Source organism: Elephantulus edwardii, unplaced genomic scaffold (genome assembly GCF_000299155.1).
Source record: "Elephantulus edwardii isolate Elephantulus edwardi_28Jun2011 unplaced genomic scaffold, EleEdw1.0 scaffold00048, whole genome shotgun sequence".
NCBI classification, from domain to species: Eukaryota; Metazoa; Chordata; class Mammalia; order Macroscelidea; family Macroscelididae; genus Elephantulus; species Elephantulus edwardii.
Window position 1 is genome coordinate 7192538 of NW_006399798.1, and position 12967 is coordinate 7205504.

At 49.6% G+C, this 12967-nt stretch overlaps 1 protein-coding gene across 1 annotated transcript in view; it reads right to left on the reverse strand.

Annotated features, from left to right (window-relative positions):
- Nucleotides 1–8178, reverse strand: part of CD300A (CD300a molecule) — a 14698-nt gene extending 6520 nt beyond the window's left edge. The window contains exons 1-3 of the mRNA XM_006886388.1: nt 8118–8178; nt 2074–2424; nt 247–313 (exon numbers count right to left, since the gene is read on the reverse strand). Of these exons, the coding sequence (XP_006886450.1) occupies nt 247–313; nt 2074–2424; nt 8118–8178 (479 nt within the window). The remainder of the gene's footprint in view (nt 1–246; nt 314–2073; nt 2425–8117) is intronic.
- Nucleotides 8179–12967: the final 4789 nt, after the last annotated feature.

Here is a 12967-nt window from a genome sequence, read left to right on the forward strand (position 1 = left end):
AAATTAATAAAATATAATTATAGAAAAAAAAAAGAAATGCAAACAACAACAACAAAAAAAAAAGAAGTCCAACCTTGCCTCTTGTGGCCAAATCACATATTCTCTCTGAGCCTCTGTTTCCTCATCCATAAAATGAGGAAATAGCAATACAGATAGCAGTGGGATGCAAGTGAGGGTTCACATCAAACACCCAGCAAGGGCCTGGCAAGAGGTCATCTGCTCTCACAACAGGTTACTTCCTCCCACCCTGATCGCAGCTTCTCCCTGGCCCTCAGGGCCCGGTGCAGCTCCAGCATGGTCTCAGCTACCCATCCTGGAATATGTAACATGAGACACTCAGCTGGCTCTGGAACAAATGGAGTCAAGAGGTCCAAGCTGCAGGAGTCAGAGCCCACAGCAGCCTGAGACACTTGTGGAACCCCGACCCAAGAGGTGGCCCAGCTGAAAGGGCCCTTCCAGGCTGCAGGACTGGGGTGCCTTACCCTGGGCCCTGGCTCTGGCTGGAGTCCTGACTGTCCATGCTGGGGGTGACATCCTCTGGGGTCAGCGTAGTGGACGACACAGGTAGACCTTCATTTGTGGAGGCTGTAGTTAGAGCGACACTTGTAGGTGTGTTTGATGTTGGAACTGTTGCTGAAAGAACACGTAAGAACCAGGATCTGACCCTGACCTTGTTCCCACCCCTGTGGGGCTTGATTTCACAGAGCAAGCTTACTTAGCTAAGGGACCGACGGGGGACCTGGATAAAGGTCTCCTCCAGACCCTCGGAACCAAGGCTCACGGGGACACAGGGCGCCCGGCAGTCCTGATTCCATCCTGCTGACCCTGCCTGCCATCCTGGAGAGTCTAGCCTCTTTCCAGCCCGGTCTCTTCCCCTCTAAGCACAGCCACACAGCTGCAGAGACTTGTGAGCAGAGGGCATGTCTGGCACACCGAGAGTCCAAGTCCCCACTGAGCTCTGGCTGTCCCCTGACACTTTGGGCCTCTGGAGGTTGACTTCTCTCTCCATCGCAGTCTCTCCTCACAGCCTCTCCTCAATCCTGCATCAACACTGAGCAGGGACCGTACCTCCTCCAGGAAGCCCTTCCTGATGCTGAGGCCCAACGCCCCACTGTAGGAGTCTGTGGTCCTTGGGGCATCTGTCTTTCTGAAAGTACATGGTGCTGTCAGGATGCGCCCTGATTCTCTGCTCTACTCAGCTACAGGACAGTATCCGAGACTCCTTGGCACGTCAGCATGTCAGGTAGAGGTAACAGGATGCTGCATGGACTTCCCCATGAATGCGACTTTGCTGGAGGGATCCCAGGTTGAGGGGAGGGTCTGGGAGTTTGTGGAAGGGGAGAGGTACAGAGCCCCCCAGAGGACAAGGGAAACCCCAGGGGACTTCTTGTTGGTCAATGCAACTCTATCAAGTCAATAAAACGGCCCACACTCAGACCAGTGACCAGGCCCTTCAGAGAGACAGTCTGTACAAAGTCAGAGGAAACTGGCCGTTCTCCAGGCAGACCTGTAGGTTGAGGGTCCAGTAGATGTCTCAAGTCCGGAGATACAAAGTCAGGGGAAAGGCGGGATCTGGGCTTGAAAATCCGACAGCAGTCAGAACGTGGGGTTTGACAGGAGCTGGACCATTGCTGTGACCCCTCTGGTGTTAGGAAGCCTAGGTTACTGCTCTGTGTGTGACCCCTGGTTCATGAAAGCAGGTGCCTCAGAGGAGACTTCCTGTCCCCAAGGTCAAAGTGAATGATGGGAGACCATCAGATTGTACCCATCACAGAGCTCCAGTGGGATCAAACCCAGATCCTCTTCACTCACCCCTCCCCACCTGCCGGGTGTCTATCTCACAGGCCACTGAGACAGGACCAGGCAGCTTGGGTTTGGGCCAGCTCCCATCTCCTGCGCGCATGCGCTCAGTGGGAGCGGGGGCAGGGATGGGGTGGGGCGGGGTGGGGCGGGAGCAAAGACATGCACACACCTGGGTTTCCCCAAGTCTCTGACAGAGGGCCTGCCCAGCTATTCAGGCGGCCCTGGGGCTGTGTAGGGGCGGGGGTGGGGGGGTGGTAGAGGGGGACTTACCTGGACTCACACATACCACCACCTTGAAGTAGGAATCAAGTAGAATGAACTTATCATCCCACCATTTTATATCAATGCCACACCAGTACACAGCATCGTCCTCCGCTGTGAGGTCCCACATGGTCACCATGAAGTTGAGCTGCTCAGGAAAGTCCCTGATGGACACTCGGCCCTTACTGACTGTTCTCTCTGACCCTTTGGTTTCCACAATCTTCTTACATGTTGTGAGTATTGATTCTCTGCACCAGTATTTGTCATTATTCTTGAATTTCTCCTCATACCGACACTGCAGGCTCAGGGATCCCCCCTCAGGGCCACTCACCGTCCCGGGGCCGCTCAGTGTCACACAGCCTGGAAAACACAAGCCGAGGCCCAGCTCCTTACGTGGACGGTCCTGGGACAGAAGTGCAACAGGGGTCAGTTGCCCTGAAGTCCCTCTCACCCCTGCCCCGTCCCCATGAGCCCCTCCAGCGCCCTCTCAGTCCCTCTGCCCACCTGTGATGTGGATCTCAGCAGCCTTTTCTGTCAGACCCGTCTCCTTCCAGCTGCTCTGCCCTCTTCCTCACCAACCTCAGGCCTTCCACGTCCCCCCTCACCAGGAGAGTGAGAACCCCTCCTCCCAGCTCCCTGCTTCGAGAAGGGGGCCTGGAAGGTCAGTCCTCACTCCATCAGACAACAACCCCTGCATCTCACGACCCACACAGCCATCTGCACCCAGAGAATATGCACCAGGGCAGAAACTGGGGGACCAAGCCTTTGCAACAATATTCTGGGCACAGTCGACAAATTAGCTTGTGGATCAGAAAAGACAAACATGTACAGAGGGTATATATGAATGTTTCCCAGTTTCCAGAGCTACACAGCTCTGGGCAGCTGTGTCTCTAATACAGAGAGTGGCACGGGCTGGAGAGGTGCGAGGTCCATGGCAAAGACACAGAGGAGGGGAGCACAAAGCGGAGTGGACGGTAGGCCTCCCACACAAGGAAGGCTGACTACGGGCATCTTCACTTCACCTTGGATCTTACTTTAGTTTGCCCAGCTGGCTCTTACAGACTTATTTTTCAAGGAAGCTCAGTTTTTTCTTCCTCGATTTCTGCCTGCTATTTCCACATCTCAGATCCAAAGTACATGGAATAAGGGGGGTGTGGATGAAGCGGATGCTGGCCAGCCAGGGAGAGGGCACATTCCTGCCCTGAGCCACGGCCCTGCTCCGTGGGCACTGCTGCCCACCACCCCCATCAGCCTGCGATCGGGTACCCACGTGGTTTGCGATTCTCTCCTAGAATAAGCACTCTGTGACTTTACTTGCCCTTAAATTCCTTTAAGCTCAGACTCACTACCATCGAGTCCGTTCCAACCCACAGTGGGCATCTGAGGTTGTGAATGGAAACGGAAGGAGAGCGCCTGTCTCGCTCCAGCAGAGTTGCTGGTGGATGTGAGCATTGGAGAAGCACATGGCCTCTGGGTTAACATCCCAGTTTGCTGGGGAATGCAGCTCCAGAGCTGGGGTGGCCTGGCCGGGTCTGCAGGGAGTTGGGCTTCTGTAGAGAGCTGAGACTTCCCCAAAGGCCATACTTCTCTAGAGGTTTCAACCCACCACTGGCTCCTATGGAGAAAGACGGGAAATTTCCTCCTGTGCAATTTACAGCCTTGGAAACCCAGCAGAGGGTCAGCTACGAGTCTGTTCCGATCTGAGGGCAATGAGAGTTTTGGGGAGAAATCCTTTCACTTCGAGACTCTGGAACCACTGGAACTTTCCAGGAGACAAATACAAAGTAAGATCTCGATTAACACTTCACCATAAGGCTCTTGCCACACCCTAGGCATCTCTAGAAGCCTTGGTCTCCTCGCTTCACCCAGCAAGGCTCCTCACTCTCACTCACACCTACCCACAGCTGCCCACAGCTCCCATTAGTTCCTCCTAGCCCCCTCTGGACCTCTTCTGGAGGGACATTCAGCGGAAGGGAACAGAAAGGGCCTTCCAAAGCCTGGGGAGGGTGTGGCATTTGCAAAAAGTTAGTGTAGTGATTGATAAAGTAAAGTTCAAAGGTGCACCCTGCCTTCAGCCCGAGTAGAGCCTGGATTCATGTCTCAGCTCCACTGCACATCAACTGTGTGCTCGGGGGCAAGTGACCTACCCTGTCGGGGTTCACACGACTCATCTGTAAACGGATGATGTTTGCGCCCACTTCAATGCCTGTCAAATTACATTGGGCTGAACCCTATGAAATCAGGTCTCCTCAATTGTTTTGTAACCAGAGAAGCAGGAATGCCACATGACCACTATTCAAAACTATTGAGGGGAAAAAGAGATAAAAGCCACAAATGGAAAAAATAGAAATGAAAGGAAAGATAGCAGTAAATATAGAGAAACTCAAAAGCAGCAAGATGGTACTGTGCAGAACTTCTCTACAAACACACCTAGCAGCCAAGAGGAATGGGGAATTTTATAGAAAAATACAATTTATTAAAATGTGTGATGGTTAAGGTGTGCCAGTCTGGCTGGGCCCTGATTCTCTGGTCCGTCAATGATGATGCAGTCATCCCCAAGACAAGAGCTGATAGAACGTAGCGATGTTCATGTTCATCTTGGGACACGGACCAGCCACCTGTCATATTCTACAGCCTGTGAGTGAGTAGTCGGATATATGACCTCCTCCAGCGGCCTAGTGGCAAAAAGTAGCTCTGCAATCCTGATGGCACACTGTTCAAATCCACAAGCTGCTTCATGGGAGAAGGATGGGCAATCTCTTCCCGTGAGACTAACTGCCTCTGAAAACCCACCAGAGGGTCAGCTATGGGTCGGTTTTGACTCCATGGTACACAACATCAACAACAAACTTATATTCACCAGCCCCTGAAGGCCTGTATGTAGCCTGGCATCTGTTCCAACGCCTAGGACTTGCCAGCTTCTATAACCATGTGAACGATTCCATATATTTACACGAATGATGACATTTGTATTTGTGTGTGTGTGTGTGTGTGTGTGTGTGTGTGTGTGTGTGTGTGTGTATGCAAAGCTTCACTGTGTTGCATTTCCAGAGAACCCAGCCCAATATACATACAGTAAGTGCTTAAGAAAGAAATGTCAGCCTCGAGCCCTTCTTCATTCAAGACACGTTCCGGCCACTATGTCCTGACTCAGTCCCCTTCCCTTCCCGAGCTGTAGATGGTCATTTTCCTTTGCCTGAATCTGGCTCCTCTGCTGCCCGTCGCAGCCATCCTACCCCTTTACAAGAACTCTTACAACTTCCGTGACAGAGCTTAACTATTCTTGAGATTCTCTCTCTCTCTATGTTCTCTTCTCTCAGAAACAACGAAAATAAACTACCTTTGTTGAGGATACGCTACTCCTGACACCTTAGAGGTAAGACTATTGTAAAAACTCCCAAAATGGTCTAGGTCCCCAGGAAAGGTATCATTATCCTTTAGAGAGAAGAGGGATATCAGAAAACCCTCAGCTTCACCTCTGCACTCACCAGGAACAATAACGAGTATTTAGAAACCTAAACTCGGGGGGAGGTTGGGCGGGGAGAAGAGTGCAACACTGAATGAATGGAAATCCAAAGTCTGTAAACTTTCATTAAAATTAATTTTTTAAAAAAACAGAAGAAAATAAATGAATCAGTTGTTCACACTACTATATATTTTTTACTAAATAAAATACAATCTTTTTTTTTCTTTTCAAAAAAAAAGAGAAACTTGCTTATGTGCCTTTCAACACCTACCCCTCCTCCCTAAGCCCATTAAACACGAACATGGACACTAGAGACCCTTCCCCCAACTAGGGGTTTTGCTATTGCTGAGACCCCTCAGCTACAATATTCCTGTGTTGGCTTGATGCTTTGTGTTAGGGTCCCAAAGTCTCATCTCATTTACACCACTGAACAAGGAAAGAAGACGGTCACTAAGTTAACTTTTCAACTCAAGAAACGGGAAAGACACTAACTGCAGAACAGGAGGAAGAATACATTTGCCATGGAAAACTGCGGAACTAACGCACATATTGAAAAATAGTAAGACATTGAAATGGTAATGGTAAGGAATTGAAAAATAGAAGCTTTGGTGAGGAGAAAATGACAGTATAGACAAACCAGTGAGTAGTCAAATTGAAAACAAAACAAAAGGAAAAAAAAGACACAAATAGACACTCCAAAGAACCAGGCTAATTTGCAGCTCTAGAAATAAGTTTGTAAATATGGATGATTTTAAAAGATAAATGATGAAAGCTGGCTTCAAGTAGATTGTTGAGATTTTTAAGTATAATCAAATGAGGATAGGCTCTATCAAGTAATTCTTTGCCTTTCACAGAGGGTCGAAATTCATTTTCACCAATTAAATCTTCACATTTAAAAATCTTTCCCTTTTCACTTTTAAATCTTCATGGAGCAAGCATGTCCAGCTCTATTTCAGCATCTGTCAAGAATATAAAGACAGGAAATTTTCCTTCATTCTTTTCATTTAAGCAGCATAATATCCAGACTGCTATCTGGCCAAATCTCTCATTATGATTCAACTTGGATCCGCCAGTTATTCCCTGGGAGAAGAATGGGCACGCTCCTCCCTGACAATTAATTTAGAGCCTCAGGACCTGCTGGGGAGTCAGCTACGAATCAGTTCTGGGTCAAGTTCAATGACAAAGAGTGAGGTTGTTGAGGTCTTAGCACCCGGGAGAAAATTACAACCATCATCTCCACAGATACCGAGACTACAGTCAGCATCCACTGATGTTTGTTGATTATTTTCAAAGCCTTCGTATGCAGCCATAAACGGGCATTTTTTCAGACTTAGTGAAACAAGGGGCACTTTCCTCCTGACCCAGGAACAAAGCAAAGATAAGCTGCCCCAGCAGTCACTAAGTGGCATTATGTGGGACACCTTTTTCAGTGGGAAAGAAAGAAATGTCAGAGGAGAGGCAAGTTTCCACTGCCTGCAGACCCTGTGAAAACCCAAGAATCGGGGGAGAAATTGGGAGGAGGAGGGCGACGAGGACTGGCTTCCAAATGAACACAGAAAAATTAATAGAATTCCTACAGACGAGGGACCACTGGTGGCTTAGTGATAAGGAATTGTAATGTCAAACCAAAGGTACGCGATTCAAATCCATCTACTGGTCTCCTGTCATGCAATTTACTGCCTCTGAAAACCTGCTGGAGGGTCAGCTATAGGTTAGTTCCAACTCGTTGGTACACAGCGACAACATAGACGACTGGCAAAAAATGAAAACCGAAAGCAACCAGTTTATAAGAAATGCAGGTGAAAGATTGTAAATGGCCTGGGAATAGCCCTAACCAGAGACGCTCGGGATCTGGGTGAGAGAAGCTTTCATCCCTGAAGGGACACGAGTTAAATCTCTGGGAAGCCTCAACCCCGTGATTTCTCAGCAGACAGATGCTCCTTCCTTCTCTCCCCAGTTTCACTTCTGTCCCCTTCCTTGCTGCTGTCCATCCTTCCCTCTTTCCCCCCACTTTGTCTCCCTTCTCCTTTGAGACAAGTGATCCCTGTCCCTAAACCCCATAGTGGGCTGTTACCAGTCACATCTGTGCAAAAACACCCCCTCCCTGCTCAGCCTTGAGGCAGCCCGGTGCTGCCTCATCTGGACCCCAGCATCCCGAGACCACGTCCTCCTCCTCATCGTCCCCAGTCTTCCTCTGCACCCAGAACAGGAAGAGTGCCTGCCCCAGCATACACTTCAGACGCCTTCAGCTGTGGCCGCTTTCCCAGGACTCAGAGGACAATCCTCATCTCATCTTCCTTCTTGCTTTAACGACTATTCTAAGGAAACCCACCTCCCCTTCACAAACACACTCATTCCAAGTGCCCCAGGCTCCAGGAGGTTGTACAAGGTCAGGGGGTCCAGAGAAGGGCCAGGACCTCACCCTTCCTCTCCAGGGTGTAGTCCCCCAGTGGTGGTGGACAGAGACTTGTGCCAGCCCACATGCCATGCCAGTGCCTCAGGTCACACCTCCTGATTTGCCGCCTCCTCCCACGCCTTCTTCCACACTCCCTCCTGGGGCAGAGTTTCAGTCCAGGGTTCCCCTCACCTGGGAGCCAGAGAAGGAGCAGAGCTGGAGGCAGCCAGGCAGCCCGTTTGCAAGGGCTCATTCTCCAAGGTAAGAGCCGCCTCCGACAGACCAGGTATTAGCTGGACACCAGTCTTAAGCCCTCTGCAGGAGGGGAGGGCCGGATCTCCGAGAGCCACACTTCTGCTTTTCTTCCTGTCTCAAAGCTGCTTCCTCATTCAGTGTCTTTCCCCTAAAACTGCTCAGAACATGCAGGAAACCCCGAAAGCAGCAGCCTATGGCTGGTAGAGGTGCGACTTGGAACCTTATATTTTCTTATTCAGTTCCAGTCGAATTCAAGTGCTGTAGCCAGTTCAGTCAGGACAGTTCAGTCCCATCACTCACGGAAGAGCCCTGTCCTTCTTCTCATGCACCCCAGGAAGGCAGGACCAGGTTGAGTGGTTCCTCTCTGGTCATGATCAGTAACTCCTCCCTCCATTCCCTGTGGTTGTGATGAGAAGCCTCGGCCCTTGGCGGTGCCCACAATGAGGTGTGTCCTCCAACCCCATGAGCCTTCCAGCTCTGATATTGAACCCCCACATGATGCTACAACCCCAGAGTTCCTGGGGAGCTCCTAGCTTCGAACATGTGTCCTCAACTTGACTAAAAGTTCCTCAGTTTGTAGCTTTCTTGCCTGTATAAACTCCTTTCGATCCAACTTGGGGATGGACACAGAGCAGGGATCCCACATGCTTGCACAGACGGGCCTTCTTACCCGGGGCCATGGCTCTGTGAGGGGCACCCTGTGACCAGCACGGTGGGCCACGCAGGTAGACCTTCCGTTGTGGTGGAAGAGACTGTGGTATGGTGATGCCTGCAAACGTGCTGGATGTTGGTGCTGCTGCTGAAAACACACGTCAGACCAGGACCTCCCCTCTGGCTTCCCCAGCCGCTGCCAGTACATGCTGGGCTTGATTTCACACAGCCGGCCCAGGAAAGGAAAAGACAGAGAGGTCTTAGAGCCAAAATCACCTCCAGAGGCCCTGGGCTGAAGGGCATTTCCCAACTGGACACAGAGACCCCAGCAACTCTGACTCCATCCAACTGATCCATTTGGAAATTATTTTTTAAAAATAATAAATGTTTAACAAAGAGTTCTTAGTAATATTGTTGTGTTAACATTACTCACAAAATGTAAGTCCCTTATACGATGAATGTGTTTTATTTTTAAAATAATACAGTTCTGCTGAAACACTGCACTAACATTTCCTTGACAGTAATTTTGGTATCCTGCCCATTGATGGTATTGCCTACTGGGCTTCACATACCGCAAGAGCAAGACCGCCCGGCTAGAGTAGTTCATACTAGACAGAAAATACAGAGTCAAGATATTTTGAGTCATTCAACTGGGGCCCCGGGCCCACAACCCACCAGTTCCAGAGCTCCCACCACTATGAACCCTTCCCTGGGTGCAGAATCTAAAGACCAGTCCACACTCAGGATGATCTCATGGTTCTACAGAGGGAAAGCCAGGGTCCAGAGGCTTCTGTCACTGGGGCCAACTAGTTGAGAGGCCACTGCTAGTGGTTAGCCTAGAGCCAGTGCTTTTCCGTTTCTTATTATTAAATTCAGTGCAGTCAAAGGAGAATGTCCGTCAGTCTCCTAGGCTGTCTGCCTAGAGGGGGACTGTCCTTCTCTCTCCATAAGAACATCTAGTAGATTCCAATCTTTTGTTAGCACCCATATGTTCCGGAGAAGGACTGAGCTCCAATGGTGGGTTTTCTAGAAAGATCTAGAAAGCCTTTCTTCTGAAATACCTCTGGTTAGACTTGAACTTCCAACCCTTCCATTATAAGTTGAGAGCATTAGTATGACCCAGTGACTCCTAAATTATTGGAGTAAAGACTTGGAATCTTAACTGCTGCATTTGTTTTGGCTCATTTTCTTAATCATACATGCGGATACCTGGCAGTTCAGTCCCATTCTCTCTCTGCTCAGCTTTTAATATGTTTATTGTTATCTGTCCAAACACCATCTCTGCAGCAACTATGTCTACCCACACACTCAGGCCTGGAAAATGTCTCTGGTGGTTCCAATGAACTCTTTACAACAAATCTTGCCTAACAGTCCCCAACTAAGATAGGAAGAAAGGCCAGAAATAAATTAGCCACTAGAGTTGGGCACTTCCCAGCAACTACGTTTTAATGAAAGGGATAGTGGAGAAGGCTTCCCACTCTTAAAAAAATCTAGCTTGTGAGTCCTGAGGCACTGACTTACGCATTTACCATAACCTCAAAGTTGGTGAAGGTACCAGAAGCAAAGAACCAGAAGTGAAGAGAGTAGGTGTGGATTGTTCTTTAAAGAGGAAATAACAGCCGCTTCCCTATATGTTTCTCCCCACGAGGCTGTACTTCTAAACAGAGACTGGACCACAGAGGAAGTTCACCTCGAGTAGAGGGGCAAGGGCAGTCGGCCAGGGGCAGGAGAGGTAGGGTCCACGTCAGGAGGACACGACAGGGCGAAAGACCCTTCAAGACCAAGACTTGTTTCTTCAAGATGTTGGACACGTCCCGAGTGTTGTTTTCTAAATAAATGAAGCAAAGGAAATCCCTGTCTGGCTCTGCACTCAGCCTGTTCCTGCAGCCTCTCTCTGCTTCTCTGACCTGGCTTTGCTGCGCTCTCTGATCATCACGGCTGAGTCGGCCTCTACCACCACCTGTGGACCAAGCTGACTGTCTCCTGAGAGACTGAATGTGGGTCCAGAGGCAACCCCGCAGTTCCCCTTGCTGCTGTCTGTGCTCTTGGTGTGAGGTTACTACCCAAGACACCTTGAGGACCTAGACTCCTTGTCCCACTCCACCATCTCCGTTGCAGATAGTTCTGTGGCCCTGCATCCTCCACACCTCAGACCCTCAGCGTTTGGTCAACCCAGACCCTCTCTAGGCTTAGGAAGCTCACACCTAGCCAACCCCCAAGCAGACTCCATGCCTATTCCTCAGATTGAGACTCACTATTCATTACTCGTCACTGTTGTTGTTGTTGTTATGTGCCGTCGAGTCGCTTGCGACTCATAGCGACCCTATGTACAACAGCCCTAACTCCACTCTGTCTTGTGCCAATCGCACTGTCTCTGACACGCCCATCCCAATTATCCCAGTCACTGAATCAATCCACCTCATAGAGGGCCTTCCTCTCCTGCGCCGTCCCTCCACCCTCCCAAGCATGATTTCCCTCTCCAAGGACCGGTCTCTCCTCACTACATGTCCAAAGTAAGTTAGACGGAGCCTCAGAATCCTTGCCTCCAAGGAGCCACCCGGTTTAACCCTCTCCAGGACAAATCTATTTGTTTTCCTAACAGTCCATGGTATTCTCAGTACTCTTCTCCAGCACCACAGCTCAAAGGCATCTAATTATCATATTTCTTGGTTCTACGCACTGGCCAGTAGATCTAACACACTTATAGGGATGGATTCTCAGAGAGATCCGAGGTTGATACCAAGGAAACAACTCAAACATGTTACCATTCATTGACAGTGTAAACAAAGCGCAGTGTGTTCCTGCTATGACAGGTGTGGTTATTGGTAAGTGCTCTCAAGTCGCCCATAGCGCAAAGAGATCAAATTTTCATCTTTTCCTGCACCTCTGCCATGCTCACACCCACTGTTACTGTCACTGTGTCCAATCTACTTCCTTGAGGGTCCCCCCCTTTCCCTCACCCTCACCTTTTCCCAGCGTGATGTCTTTTATTAAGGATTGGAGTCCCCTGACAACATGCTCAAAGAATGTATGATGCAGTTTCATTATCCTTGTCTCTAAGGAGCGCCCAGGCTGCATTTCCTGTAATACAGATGCTGTTCGTTCTGTTGGCAGTCCGTGGCATATTCGGCACTCTTTGTCAGCATTACGGTTCAAAGGCAGCTCTCTTGCAGCTCTCTTCCTTTCGTCTTCCTTGCTCAGGTGAGGACGGTCGTAAGTCAGGCATGGTAGGAGGCTGGGTGGAGAGTGTGTTGAGCTGCCAATGAGACTAGGAAGGCCTGAGGACACCTGTGAGCCAATGAAAGGCAGACCCTCTCCAATCAGAGTCAGGGACACTGGACCTAGGTGCCTCATGACTCCGCCTGTGCAGTGGACGCTGTCCCCAAGACAGTCAGATTAGCTGTAAGTGCATGAGCGACATCAAGAACAATGGACAGAACTGCCCATCACACTATCTCATTGACCGCCCACCACATCAGCCCATTGGCCCAGCTTCAAGCCTGTAAGCACATCTAACTGCAGAGCCAGCCAGCTTTACTGAGCCATGTGTCCTGGAGAAGGGGCTTCCCTCCACCTCTTCACTGACCTGTGAAGCATTGTCCTGTCTCGCTCTGCGGGCATGTCTTTACCAAGAAATCTCTGCTGTCACCTTAGTCTCCTCATCTATTCTTTCAGCCACGTGTTCTAGCCAGGGCTTGACCCTCGCTGAGTTTATCTTCAAGCAGGACATCACTAGGCCAAACCCAGAAAATTCACCCACAATCTATCTTCCGCATCTCCCAATCCAGTTCAATTCTTTGTAGGGGCAACAGAGGCCAAACCAGGGCAATTACTGTATATAACATTCCTTGTTCATTGTTCAACTTTGATGTGCCTATGAGCCAACTGAAAATACCTAGGCTTGGCGAGCTCTGGTGGCCTAGAGGCAAGAAGCTGCACTGCAATCCCAGAGGTGCATGGTTTGAATCCACCAGATGCTCTGCTGAAAAAGGAGGGACAATGTCCTCCTGTACCAGTTAGATCCTATTTGACAGTACATACAAATAAAAATAACCTAAGTGCCCATCAACAAACGAATGGCTAGAGAAGCTGTGGTATATTCGCACAATGGAATACTATGCTGCATTAAAAAATAA